This window comes from Channa argus, chromosome 1, assembly GCF_033026475.1.
Source record: "Channa argus isolate prfri chromosome 1, Channa argus male v1.0, whole genome shotgun sequence".
NCBI classification, from domain to species: domain Eukaryota; kingdom Metazoa; phylum Chordata; class Actinopteri; order Anabantiformes; family Channidae; genus Channa; species Channa argus.
This window is the reverse complement of record NC_090197.1, coordinates 41,615,581-41,628,614: the sequence shown is the minus strand read 5'-3', so window position 1 is coordinate 41,628,614 and position 13,034 is coordinate 41,615,581. Positions and strand designations below refer to the sequence as shown.

Sequence of the window (13,034 nt, the reverse complement as noted above, 5' to 3'; positions counted from 1 at the left end):
TAACGTGAGGTGATTTAAGGCTGTTATTATTCTCTCACTAGTTAAGACGGGTTCTCGGGTTTCAAGTGTCTCCTTTTACACTCCCAGCCGCCACATTCATCATGGGACGTGGCCGAAGTTTTATTGTGGCCGCTAGAGGTGGATGCAAAAAAAACAACAACAAAAAAAAAGAAAAAAAAAGTTGAGTGTGGGACGGACTCAGAGGGCAACTAGTCCCACTAGACTCTCTTTCAGCGAAAAACGGAATATGAGTCGAAGGCTGCTCTCAGTTCATTTTTGACACAGTTCAACACATTTCATCCATTGGAAATTGCGAGTTATCCCTCGACGCTATGGGCGTAACTACACGTTTTTGCATCACTGAGGAGTAAGGTGAGGGACGGGGTCACAACTCCATAAATACTTGGCTTGACTTTGGATGGACCCTGAAGGAGTAAACAGCCTAGTGCTGGAGGAGCCCGCACACAGGAGAGGAGCGGCGACTTTGGCTGCAAGCTGATCTTCTTAGACAGGCTGAGTGCGAAAGATCCTCACTTACTACCGAGGAAGTTGTGGTGCCTCTGACTACTATGGGAAGTCTATGATTCCACATTGCCAGTGATAGAAATCGTCTTTTTCTTACACAGTGCGATGTAGGTCAACTTCACTCCCTAAAGTGAGCAATTTGTCAAGATGACAGCGCTTACACCTTTGAACCGTGCAGTGCTCGGACTTGCGTGGAGCTGTTTAAGCTTTCTGTCCTGCGCTCAATGCGGGTTAAGTGACAACCATGTGCACTCCAGTTTTATCTACAGGAGGTTGCGCAATCACGAACGCAGGGAGATCCAGAGAGAGATCCTCTCCATCCTGGGTCTGCCTCACCGTCCGAGGCCCTTCTCTCCCGGGAAGCAGGCGTCCTCCGCGCCGCTGTTCATGCTCGACCTGTACAACGCAATGGCCGTGGAGGAGGAGGAGGGGGTGCAGCAGGGCGCAGTGAAGAGCTTCAGTGCCAAGGCTCCAGGGCACAATAGGAAAGGTTACTACAGCCCCCAGCATACCGGGTACTCGCGAGTGCCACAGGCTTACCGAGCGGCCCCGCTCTTGGGCCACAGCCCCGCAATCACCACAGCGCACGACACCAACTTTCTGAATGACGCAGACATGGTTATGAGTTTTGTCAATTTAGGTAAGTGACACTGAAACGACTAATTAATAACAGGTGGTATTCATTCAAATTGAATGAGGTAATTAATTAATCATCGGTATATGCCAGTATCATTTCAATAATATTTATAATAATGCATCTAAAGGGAAAAAAACTCACGTTAACTCATGTTTCCCATTCACATTCTCCCTGAAAAAATATTCAAACAGTTATTATCTGTAATAATTATGCCTGCCGTTTCTTTTATCAGTAAGCAACTCGGTGACAAACCGTATACTGTATATTGTAAATTAGATGCAATTATCCAGCCTCCATCCTTCTCTTCGAAGAGTCAGACCTATATCAAGTAATTAATACTATTTACTGCCCGTTGTGTGGATATTTAGTCTATTTTTTAAACTGATTTGGCACATAGATTATGTTAAATAACCTAAACCATATTGTAAAATTTTACAAAGATTGCTGAGCTTCATGACCATGTGCTAAATGTAGCTCACTTCCTTTCACCCAGTATTACATATATGATAGTTTGGGTTTTTTTTGTATTCATACATCTATCTGTGATCACAGCATTTACACACGAGTCATCTGGCGTCTGAGGTGTTCAGCTACTTTCGTGAAATATTTTGTATTAAACAGAATTAAGGCCAACAGTTTGACCTCACCGATTTGTGCTGCTTTTTTTTTTTTTTTTTTTTAAAGCAACTGATATGTATAATGATGGCGTTTGTTCAGTAGCCGTGAGCCTTACCCCTACATTTCAGAGCAACTTATCAGATGACTGTCTGACCTTGAGAAAATTGGTCTAAATTATTTCCTGTACTTAAAAGGGGAATGATAGTGACTGATGCCTGTATAAATTGCAGTTGTGTCACTAAGAGAAAGCAGTAGCCCTATTCTTCGTGTTTATGACGTCTGAAGTCTTATAAGATTTTACAATGTAGTAATAAGCATTGTATAGCACAATGAAAATTGCTTTAGTGGAATGATTCAGCATTGCATAATCATACACTAAATTCTAACACACTATAAAAATAACATTTCTATTATCTCAGAACTGTATTGTTGAGGATTTTATTTTCTTAAATATAAAGAAAAACATGTGAAAATGAATTTGTGCAAAGTTTTGTGGAAGTATAATCCCTCACCTTGGCCTGAGCCCATCTGTTTCCACTTACCACTATAGTAGGGCATGTACACTGTCAGCCATGAAAGCTCTGCTGTCGTTCTGGGGACTGTCAGGGAAGTGTTCAATGGGCCTCTGTCTGTATTACAGTAGACTCAAATATAGCTCCTGACCTCAACTGTTTTAGAACATCTGCGTATGAAATTTCAACATATAAATAATAGGATATTTTAGCAGCTATAATAGAAAATCCCAATACATACCTAAGGTAAAGATGCAAAGTAAAAATCACCAATTATTTATCATATTTATTACTGAAACATGGATCCCTCCTGGTGGTAGACGGTGCCGAATACAATTAATATGTAGCGAAACAATAATGGACATGGCTTACTTTTGCCCGGAAGTGGTTATTGAAACTCTAGCTATTTTAAAGTTAAATGCTCTGTGCTTTCAGTGGCACTTCTGCTTCAGATTACTGTCTGTGTCTACAGTAATATACTGCAACATGCACAGTGGGTAAAAGTCAGACCTGTCCTCTGACCTGTTTGTGCTAAGTAACCGCAGGCGTTCTCACTCGACGAAGTATAAGAGAAATGCACTAGATGATATTACCACAGATGTCAGACAGTGTACTGACCTCGACCACATGCCTCTTTTCTGCCACCAGGCAGGGGTGTCAGTGACAGTGGTATCATCAAAGTATCTTTAGTAAGCACGTTGACAAAGCTAATGCACTGAGGCTCCTTGATGTCGTTGTTGAAGTCATTTTATTAAGGGGCTTCGCATTAAATAGTCAAGCAGTGCATAACTGTTTACATTTCAATCGAGTAAAAATATAAAATAATCATATGTTTTATTAGTTTTACTTTCATATAGGCAGTGGTGGACTGCGGTCATATATATATATATATATATATATATATATATATATATATACACTTACATACATACAATACTTGTTATATTATTGTAAGGAGTAATATTATTTGTGAGGGTTAAATCCTACAGGAGGTCAGTATAAGGTCAGAAATGAAGTCCATGCTCACATGATGTCCTTTATGGTCTTTTCTCTCACTTGAGGAGCTGAAAAAAGTGTCTTTAATTGAAATCAGCCTGTTTTTCTTAACTGACAGCCCATTCATCATGGCCAGAGAATGCAGTGAGGCACACAGTAGAGGTCCTGTCTGGGAACTGCTACCTGTATTCAGTTGACTGATTTAATGAACTGGAAAGTGCTTTTGTTGGTAGTCAAAATGTTTGGATTGAACCTGGAATGTAAAAGAAGATGTGATAAATTACTCTTTTTCTGTGTGTTAATGCCGGTATATTTTTTCTTTAGAGCAACATGCGCAGGGGGTTCAGGATGTGAAGCCATATTTTCTGATCAGTGGAAGGTTTGCTGCCGGTAAAAATGGATTTAACCATAAATTATTTTCTTTCCTAGTGGAGAAAGATAAAGATTTTTCACACCAACGAAGACACTACAAGGAGTTTCGTTTTGATCTGACTCAGATCCCGGACGGAGAGGCAGTGACTGCTGCAGAGTTTCGGATTCATAAGGACCGCAGCCATACCCGCTATGACAATATCACTCTGAAGGTTACTATATATCAAGTCATCAAGGAATATCAAAACAAGTAAGTACAAAATCAACCAAATAGGCAGTGGTGGACTGCGGTTAAGTACATTTGCTCAAGTATTGTAGTCTGCATGAAGTACAGTACTCTACAGTACTTTACAGATGGAGTTGATACATTTTTTGCAAATTAAGTTTCAAAACTACCAACAAAATATGCTGTAATACACAAGAAATGTTCTCTAACTGAACCACATGAAAGAATGAAATCCTGTAGTCTAACCAGTAATTATATTACTGTAATATAATGTGCAGTATCACTCACAGGGGGCACTGTGTAGCCCAATGAATGCATTTACTTTTGGGAATTTTAAATACATTTTTAAAAATATTTCTCTTACACCAGTCAAATTATGAGCTCAGTGAGTATTTTTATAGCAATGCTTTAAATATCTCAGTACTTCTTGCAACTCTAATTTAAAAGTCCTTTGGGACATAATGCATTGAGGGTCAACAAAGGCTGATTTTTGACAACTGACAGGAAATTAATTTGGTGTCATTTTATCATGCAGAGATGTCACACATCAAGTTTGTTCTTTGAAAGCACCAAACATCATCCTGTTGCATCTGAAAATTGATGTAAATAAAAGAAATAAAGCTGTGACTTCAGCTGTACTTTGGTCCTATGAAGTCACCTGATTAAAAAAAGGGGGAATCATATGCAACAGCTATTGTTCTGTACAGTTGAAAATTTCCACTTGCTTAGAATGTCCTTCTATCTCTGTTCTCCTTCATTCACACCATGTCTGCCTTACAAATATAGTTCTTGGATAAAGACAACTCCATTAGCAAGTTGGCCACTTGTGAAGCTTGGAAGGTCCATCAGTTATCACTCGTCTTGTGTTGCCTGCCGAGCTGTCTGCTTCCCAAATGCAACCATGAGGGCCCATAATGGGGGGGTTGCCTCCCCCGGGTGCTCCCATGATCAGTGTTATGCCCACCACCTGCCTGTCTTAACAATATCGCGGAAGTTTAAACCATGACATAGCTGAATACACAAGGGTGTACTTAAAAGTGGGCCCACATTTGCTTGCCAGAAATGTGTGTGGGTGATTGAAGGAGAGATATGGCTCTCCTGGGCTTTGAAAGGGTCTAAGTCAATGGACTCCACCATCCTTAAAGGCAACACTGCTCAGTTTAAATTTTCACATACATTTTTACAAGGAACAGTGTGTTTCAGTTATAAGAAATTAAAAAGAAATCTTGGAAAATAACACATTATTGGAATATGTAATTTTGAAATAGTTGAAGTTTTCTTAACTTAAAAAAGCATAATGATTGCTACAAACTATCCGCCTGTACAAACAAATTATGGTTTAGTTCTGTTTCAGTAGTGAATTCAAGCTTTAAAAGTTGCACTCACTTCCCTCACTTTCTGGCAATATCATGAAAGAGTCAGCTTTTACTCACTACTATTTTATGTATGAGATATACAGCACAGTGGTAGAATTGTTACCGCTGCTGCTTCCCTTCAAGCAGGTCCCCGGTTTGAATCCCTGGCTGGCTGTGGCCTTTCTGTGTGGATTTTAAATATTCTACTCGTGTTTCCTCTGTGTACTCCCATTTCCTTCCTTAGTGCAAAGACATTCATGTTCGGTAATTGGTGAATCTAAACTGCCCATAGGTGTGAATGTGAGTGTGGATGTTTGTTTGTCTCTGTATGTCTCTCTGTGTTGGCCTTGAGATAGACTGGTGACCTGTCCAGGTTGTACCCTGCCTCTTGCTCATTGAGATAGGCACCGTCATATCCCGAACAGGACAATGGTTACTGCTGTTGCATGTTGTTGCTTTCTTTTAAAACATTTGCATGGCCTATTGTAAATTTGAAATCCATATTAGCAAAAACAAGCAAAACCCTCATCCTTGATCACCTGAACCTCTGCTTCATCTCCACAGAGCTAGTGGTTAGAAACTCACTTTAAAGGTCACCACACTACACCCTGACATAACCTTTCTCCTGAACCTAAATTACTAAAGGTCTAAGAAGAAGAATCTATCCGTTTTGTATGCTCACTAATCCTCTCTGTGTAAAAGTAGCAGAAATCTCAGATTAATAGGCAGAATAAACATTTTTCCTCTAGCATCTGGCTGTGGGAATACTAAATTCTTACCTCCACAAAGTAAATTATTATAGGACTTAATGCTGTACATTTCAGGGAATGTTCAGCAGTTAGTCACTCATAACGATTATCCTTGTGTGGAGGTCGTCATGAAGTACAGTTTTATTAAACTAGTAATAAACACCCAAATTGTTCCTGACCTTTTAAGACCACATGGAAAATCTTGGTTCTCTCTGACAATATACTGTAACCATACAACCACAAAAACTGAACAGTCACTGCCCTATCTGATCTGCCATTTGAAAGAAATCCAATGCAAACTATGAGGCAGGGCTTTTTCAACTTAGGGTTGATTGATACCTTATGTCAGGCTCATGGTAAAAATACACAATGACTGATATACATGATTCATAACATCTGAAATGTTTTGCCCATCACATAACTGAAATCTTGGCACAAGTCTTACCACCCACCTCTGCACTTTATTACAATCACAGCTTCTTCAACAATAGTGGCACTCATTTCGTTTTTGGCTCCAGCACAAAGCGTGCATAAAAAAATAACCAATAAATGTTATCCTTCAATTACCAACTTTCAATATTGAGAGCCTATTTAAGAGACAGATATTTGGCTTTAAAGGATAAAAAGATGAGGAAACTAATCAAATCCACCTACATTTTGGTTTCTACAGAGTTTGTGCTAAAGCATCTATTAGTCAGTGATACTGCATTTATCTAATCCAGTCTAACCAGTTTATGATTCACTTCAAATGTCCTCAAAGTGGCATATGTTTTCTTTTATTTTGCCTCTTTAAAGCATACTATGGCTTACCACAATGTAACAGGCATTGATGTCTTGTTTACTAATGTGACAACATTCATTTCACATATTTAATCGCCTAAAACACAAAAGCAATAGTTAAAAAAAAGCAGCACAATCACAAACACTAAAACTGACATTTATTTTTAGTGGATTGTTATATATTTTAATTAGCCAGAGGAATATTGTATGTTTTTGTTCGTTCTCATACTCTATGCAGTTCCCCTCTGAGTGTGTATTTATTTAATACAGATGTTTATTTCATTACTTTCTCTTGCCTTCAGAGATGCAGAGACGTTCTTGCTTGACTCCAAAATGGTCCAGGCATCCGATGGGGGCTGGCTAGTGTTTGACATCACAGCCACCAGTAACCACTGGGTGATGAACCCACAGCAGAACTTGGGTCTGCAGCTTTGCGTGGAGACCATAGATGGTAACTGAAATATAATTCTTTGTTTTTTTTACTTAGAAACTGCCAATATTTATTTTACACTCTTTGGGAAGTTTATCTTTGCAAAGAGCACATTTGCTAAAATATTTTTCACTTTAGGACAAATGACAAACTGGAATCAGTCTGAGTGATTATTCATTAACAGCCATAAATTCACAAATAATAATGAATGGCTTGACCCAGTCTGTTTATTTGTAGTGATGCTCACCTCAAAATCAACCATAAAATGTTAAAGCATACCATTTTTCTTTACGTGTGTTTTGAAAGTTTTATTTAACTGCTCTTTTTTAAAGGAAGAAGTATCAACATAAAATCTGCTGGAATCATTGGGAGGAATGGGCCCCAGTCCAAACAGCCGTTCCTGGTTGCTTTCTTCAAGGCCAGTGGAGTGTTGCTTCGCTCAGTCAGAGCTGCTGGAGGAAAAAAAAAGAACCACAATCGTAATAAATCTACTAATCAACAAGAATCATCTAGGGCACCAAAAACTGGAGGTAGGACTGCTTTTAGTGAAGACGTAGTTAAGTAGTTAAGATTGATCCGATACGTCAGGTTTCTTAATTAGACATTTTAAACACATTATTTTGTCCTGGTAAAGACGTAGACATTGATTTATCAATGTTCGTCTGTTTTCTCTGGAAGAGAATAAAAAATCAAAGCACTTTGGATTAAACTATAATTACTTTTATCTGCATGTTTTAAATTGTTAGTGTATTGATTAATGATTATATAATGCAACTTTACAGTTTCAGCTCCTTACTATCTGTTAGTCTAATAAATCTGGTATATTTACTGTTAATCATTAAACATTTCTGGACAATATTGTCAAGTAACATTTTAATGTACGGATTAACAGGGCTCTGTGCTTTTGGGTTTAATGAATGCATATTGGTCTTGTACATGATTTATTGCATGTATTGTGTTAGTGTTTTATCGACTTCTATAATGTTTTATTAATCATCCTGCAGGAGGCACAGACATAAAGGAGTCTTATTTTCTGTCATAATAAGTAATCTATTTTTCAGATTATAACACCAGTGAACAGAAACAAGCTTGTAAGAAACATGAGCTTTATGTCAGCTTTCGAGATTTGGGGTGGCAGGTAAGACAAAATGATCATAACACAATAAATAACACATCTTTTTATTCAGATTATAAAAAGTTTAAAAATAAAGGAAGCTAATGATCTTCTTTTTGCCAAGGACTGGATCATCGCACCTGAGGGCTATGCTGCTTTTTACTGTGATGGTGAATGCTCGTTTCCACTTAACGCACACATGAACGCAACAAATCATGCAATTGTACAAACCCTAGTAAGTAATCTCCAGGTCATACTCTGCATGTGTGTTTCAGTAACCTACCATTGTGTACTTCTTTTGAAACTCATTGTTCCGTCTCGTCTAAACCTACTTTATGCTCCCATTTACAGGTCCATTTAATGTTTCCTGATAATGTGCCAAAGCCATGCTGTGCCCCAACCAAGCTGAACGCAATATCAGTACTTTACTTTGATGATAGCTCAAATGTTATCCTTAAGAAATATAGAAATATGGTGGTTAGGTCTTGTGGTTGCCATTAGTAAAAAGGCCTCACTTTAATTTAAGCTATCTGGTATGGGAATCGCTGGAAAACATATCTGCTGCAGGTGTGATGTGATGTACAGTATTATGTATATAAAGTTTTATTACCTAATTTATTTTTGTTTCTTTTACATAGCACTGAATATTGTGATATTTAAATGATTTGAACAAAATGTTGATTTTACTTCCATTATCTCTTAAGTCAATTGGCATACTGTATACTTACTGTTAGCTATGTCTGTATGATAATTTTTATGGCTAAACTTTTCACTGGAGTCATCAAGATACATAAAGTTGCTTCCCCTCCTGCCTATCTACCCTTTTTTAATATAAAATGTTTTATAACGATCTCTGATTATACTTGGAGGTCAGTATGTATTCTGACTGCTACACAGAATAATTTCACAAAATGCAGCATTACAAATTCATTTGATTAACATATGTTAAATCAAACTCGATCACTGGGGAAAAAAGTGTTTGCTAATATAAACCAACTGTGTAAAGCTATTTTCAAGCTGTCACAGTCTTTCAGCACTAATACTGTTTAACCTTTTTCTATGCCAGGTTTTTTGTCTTATATATACGAGTGCTTTTCCTCCTATTCCTCAGAAGGGAATTTTGTGAGTGTGGAACGAAATTCGTATTATTTTGACTGTTCATTTATGAATGCTTTACAAATGAGTTCATTTTTTACAACTTTATGTATATCTTCTCCTCCATAAACACTTGTTCCTCTGTGTCATAGCTGCAAATTCTTTTGCTCCACACTAATTCTAGTTTACGTTTGGGGAAAGTATATCTTAATGTAGAGTGTTGTGTATTTTAATAAAAGTACCACTTGAAATCGCCCACCGTTTGCTTTGCCTTTACAGTTTTTCTTGCTCCATTCATCATCCTAAAGTATATGATGAAAAGTAATCTTGGAACTTTTTCCCCTCCTCCAGCTGCAAGTCATTGAGCTCTTTTAAAAATCAACTGGTCCTTTTGTATTTCTGTTTGTGGTTCTGTGGATGTTTTACACAAGGTTGCCGGACTACCGTCTCAGATTTATAAATGTTGACAAGTATGATACAAACTCAGGGTCCACCCACAGAGCCTGTTGAAATGCTTCTGGGGAGTGGTAATGCTAGTGGTCTAGTGGTAAAAGTAAACCCATTCTGTGACCTCCAAAGCCAGCCCCAAGGATTGCAGTATAGAAAAGTCTAGCATTTTGTGAGTAACCCCTTCCAGATTATGGGCGACAGATAACATCTATCACATGATTTATGTAATGTGTGTGGTGCACCTCTACTTGCTTGCATTGTGTACACTCTGCTCAGAGGTAAGATTCACTGCTGGATGCAGAGAGGAGACCATAAACTAAACAGAGCACATGTGTTGTTGCATTTCTTCCTCATTCAGGATAAGCAGAGCTTCGTGAAATGTGTGAGAGAAAATGCTATTTCCAGAGAAGTACTCTAGTTACGCAGGGATTTTCAATGGTCTTGGAAATGTAGGGATTAGGTTAAGGATTAATATTTATTTACACAACTGTGTTGACCTTCAGTGAACACAGGATATGTACTGTTGCACTTTTCTACCCCCACCCTTCCACTTTTATAACATCTTTTTTTTTCTCTGACATGGCAGAACATTGAGTGACTGTATTTCACTTAATTAAAAGCAGTGGCGGGCCTGCCCAGATGTTACGTGGGCTCCATCGCAAAGGAGTGTTGACATTCAGTGAATAGAAGAGGCCACCTGCTAACTTAACTCTTGGCTTGAGGGGTGATTTGCATTCCTGCGGCCTGTTGCCTGGCATGATTACTCCTAGCACTTCACAATCCCATCTACTGTTTAATTTCATGGATTTTTTCCAATTCAGCTACATTTCTTCCTCTTCTGTAACACAGGAGCTGCTATGAATGAGCTCCTATTTAAGTTCTCGAAACCTACGCAGCCCTCTCAACAGCAGCCTCCTGACCACATAAAAGAAAACGGAACAACTGCCATAGTCAGGGCAGATTAATACATTGGCCCCGTGTTCAAAAACAGCATGCAGTGAGTCAGAGGTGCCTTGACATTCGTCAGATCATTAGATCAGCCACTTCTGAAACAAGCTAGAAAAAGGTCACAACCCACGACAGTTTACTTTTCATGAAGAGTTTCTTTTGAATTATTCATCCGTCATGCTGTTAGGTTTATAGTATATGTCACAACATACCGTGGCTTTACATAAACAGTTCCATAATGTCAGGTATTTCCAGGTGGTGATATTACTTTTTTTTCTACCACAAACACATTTATTCTCTCAACTGGATTGAGTAAACAGTTCCTTTCCATTTGAGCATCTGTTAGAAACACTTTATTTTAAGCTAATGTAGCGTGAGCCTATATTTAGTAAGGAGAGATCATCTTGAAGCTCTTAGCAGGCAGGGCCTGGTCATCTGTCATATGTCACAAATGCTTGATAATTCAGATAATTTTTGTCTAAACCGTCACAGGCAGGAATTACACTGATAAGTACTGTAAAACAAAAACAATAGGTTGAGGTAACAAGCCACTAATCTTGTCACACTATCAAAATCGGTGTAAATCCTGTAAGCATATGAACATCTCAGGTGATATCACTGAATCTGAAAAATGTGGCTTGTTTTATTTTTCAGCCATGACTAAAGCTCCTTAGTAATCTGCAGTTATCTTAAACAAAAAGTAAAAACTAAACCATTATAACATTATAATATATGTATCAAATTATGACAACTAAAACAAATAATAAAACTGATAATAATAAATATTGTTTCAAAACTAAATAAAATACATAGATGTGACAAATGAAAAACATTTAGACTACAAGCACTCTGAACTCATGCTCCACAAATCCAAAAGCTGAAACTACTGTATAATAACAGTGCCTCTACCATCCGTATTAAAGTCAATAAGATAATATGAAACAGTTTCTAAGTATGTGTATAAATCATGTCATACACATACAAGTATCATTTAGGAATACTGAATGGGAAAAGCATCTTTTTCACATTATGCCTGGGCTTTAATAAGGGCAAAAGTTTTTACATATGTGTATTTTCTTATGTCAGTGGATCTTAAGCCTCTTCAACATTTTCCAGCCTTGAAGAACAACTGTTTCTAAAGATAATAATTTATTAATAGTTTTTTTCAAAGCATTTTGAATAGTTATTCTTAATAAGTACATCCATCCTTCTTCTCTTAGGGTTCCAGGGGTTGGACCTATAGGTGAGACATGGGGTACAACCTGAACAGGTTTACAATACAATTTGGTGAGTCATAAAGTTAGATTTTACATAAACAGGCAATTAAATTGTGAAACTACACGTTTTACTTTAAATTTCACAAGCCAAGCAGAATAACTGTGTACTACTGGTTACAGGCTAAATTTGCGACTCAATCAGTTATGTTCTTACTGACACATAGTTCTAATGCAGACAGGTTAGATGTTTGACATAAAGCTGATCACGTTTTAGTTTACAATACAAAATATAGCAGTTACTGTCCATTTGGTTAAGTAATTCCATGTTTCACTGGTTTACCCTCTGTTAACCAGAGAGGTTTTCTTTCTCTGACTCAGAGTTTATTTTCAAAGTGTCACCTTGCAGTCCATCCACAAGGCAAGTGAAATATTATCTAATAAAAATGTTGTGCAGTTTACCTAATTCATCTCCGCACATATGGTTCTCCTTATTTGTATTCTGTGGGTGGGCTATGACTTCCATACAGCTCAATCAGTCTCTCTTGAAAACGGGGACCATATGGGTCACGTTTCTACATCTTGTTTGGTATGACAAGGCCAGCAGGACGAGTGAGGAATGTGTCCTCACAGAGGGCAATGCAGAAACACTGTTATGTTTGCTTGTTATTCACATGTGCACATTAGCTCTCTGAGCCCAAGTGAGTCTGGGTTTTTCAGACATACACAGAGGGTTTGTGAGCTCAACTGTCACCTCCCATTACTGGTAGAGTTGGCACCTGTACTTAAATCATGTCCATATTTTGAAATCTTGACTTTTAATCTGGATTCAACAAAAACATACGGGACAGGTAAATTCAGTCACTAAATATTCTTTAGCAGTACTTTTCTGAAACAATGTAATGAATAATCTTGACTGACTTCAACCATCTGTTTACATAAAATAACTATAAAATGGATTTACAGCCAGATGTAAATTTTGGTTGGCCCTTCCGTTTTCTTTTTCTTTTTTT

General features: G+C 37.8%; 1 protein-coding gene across 1 annotated transcript; it reads left to right on the top strand.

Annotated features, from left to right (window-relative positions):
• Positions 1 to 196: 196 nt before the first annotated feature.
• bmp5 (bone morphogenetic protein 5) lies at positions 197 to 9,664 on the top strand. Its single transcript, XM_067522420.1, has 7 exons — positions 197 to 1,165; positions 3,718 to 3,910; positions 7,073 to 7,221; positions 7,533 to 7,730; positions 8,262 to 8,338; positions 8,439 to 8,549; positions 8,666 to 9,664. The coding sequence occupies exons 1-7, from the start codon at positions 673 to 675 to the stop codon at positions 8,813 to 8,815; spliced, it is 1,371 nt and encodes a 456-aa protein (XP_067378521.1). The 5' UTR covers positions 197 to 672; the 3' UTR covers positions 8,816 to 9,664.
• The last annotated feature ends 3,370 nt before the right edge of the window (positions 9,665 to 13,034 follow it).

Bases quoted from the DNA above. Each gene is read 5' to 3' on its own strand.
- bmp5 (XM_067522420.1), top strand. From the start codon at position 673: ATGACAGCGCTTACACCTTTGAACCGTGCAGTGCTCGGACTTGCGTGG. The intron at 3,911-7,072 runs GTAAGTACAAAA...TCTTGCCTTCAG, and splicing joins ATCAAGGAATATCAAAACAA to AGATGCAGAGACGTTCTTGC. The intron at 8,339-8,438 runs GTAAGACAAAAT...CTTTTTGCCAAG, and splicing joins TTCGAGATTTGGGGTGGCAG to GACTGGATCATCGCACCTGA.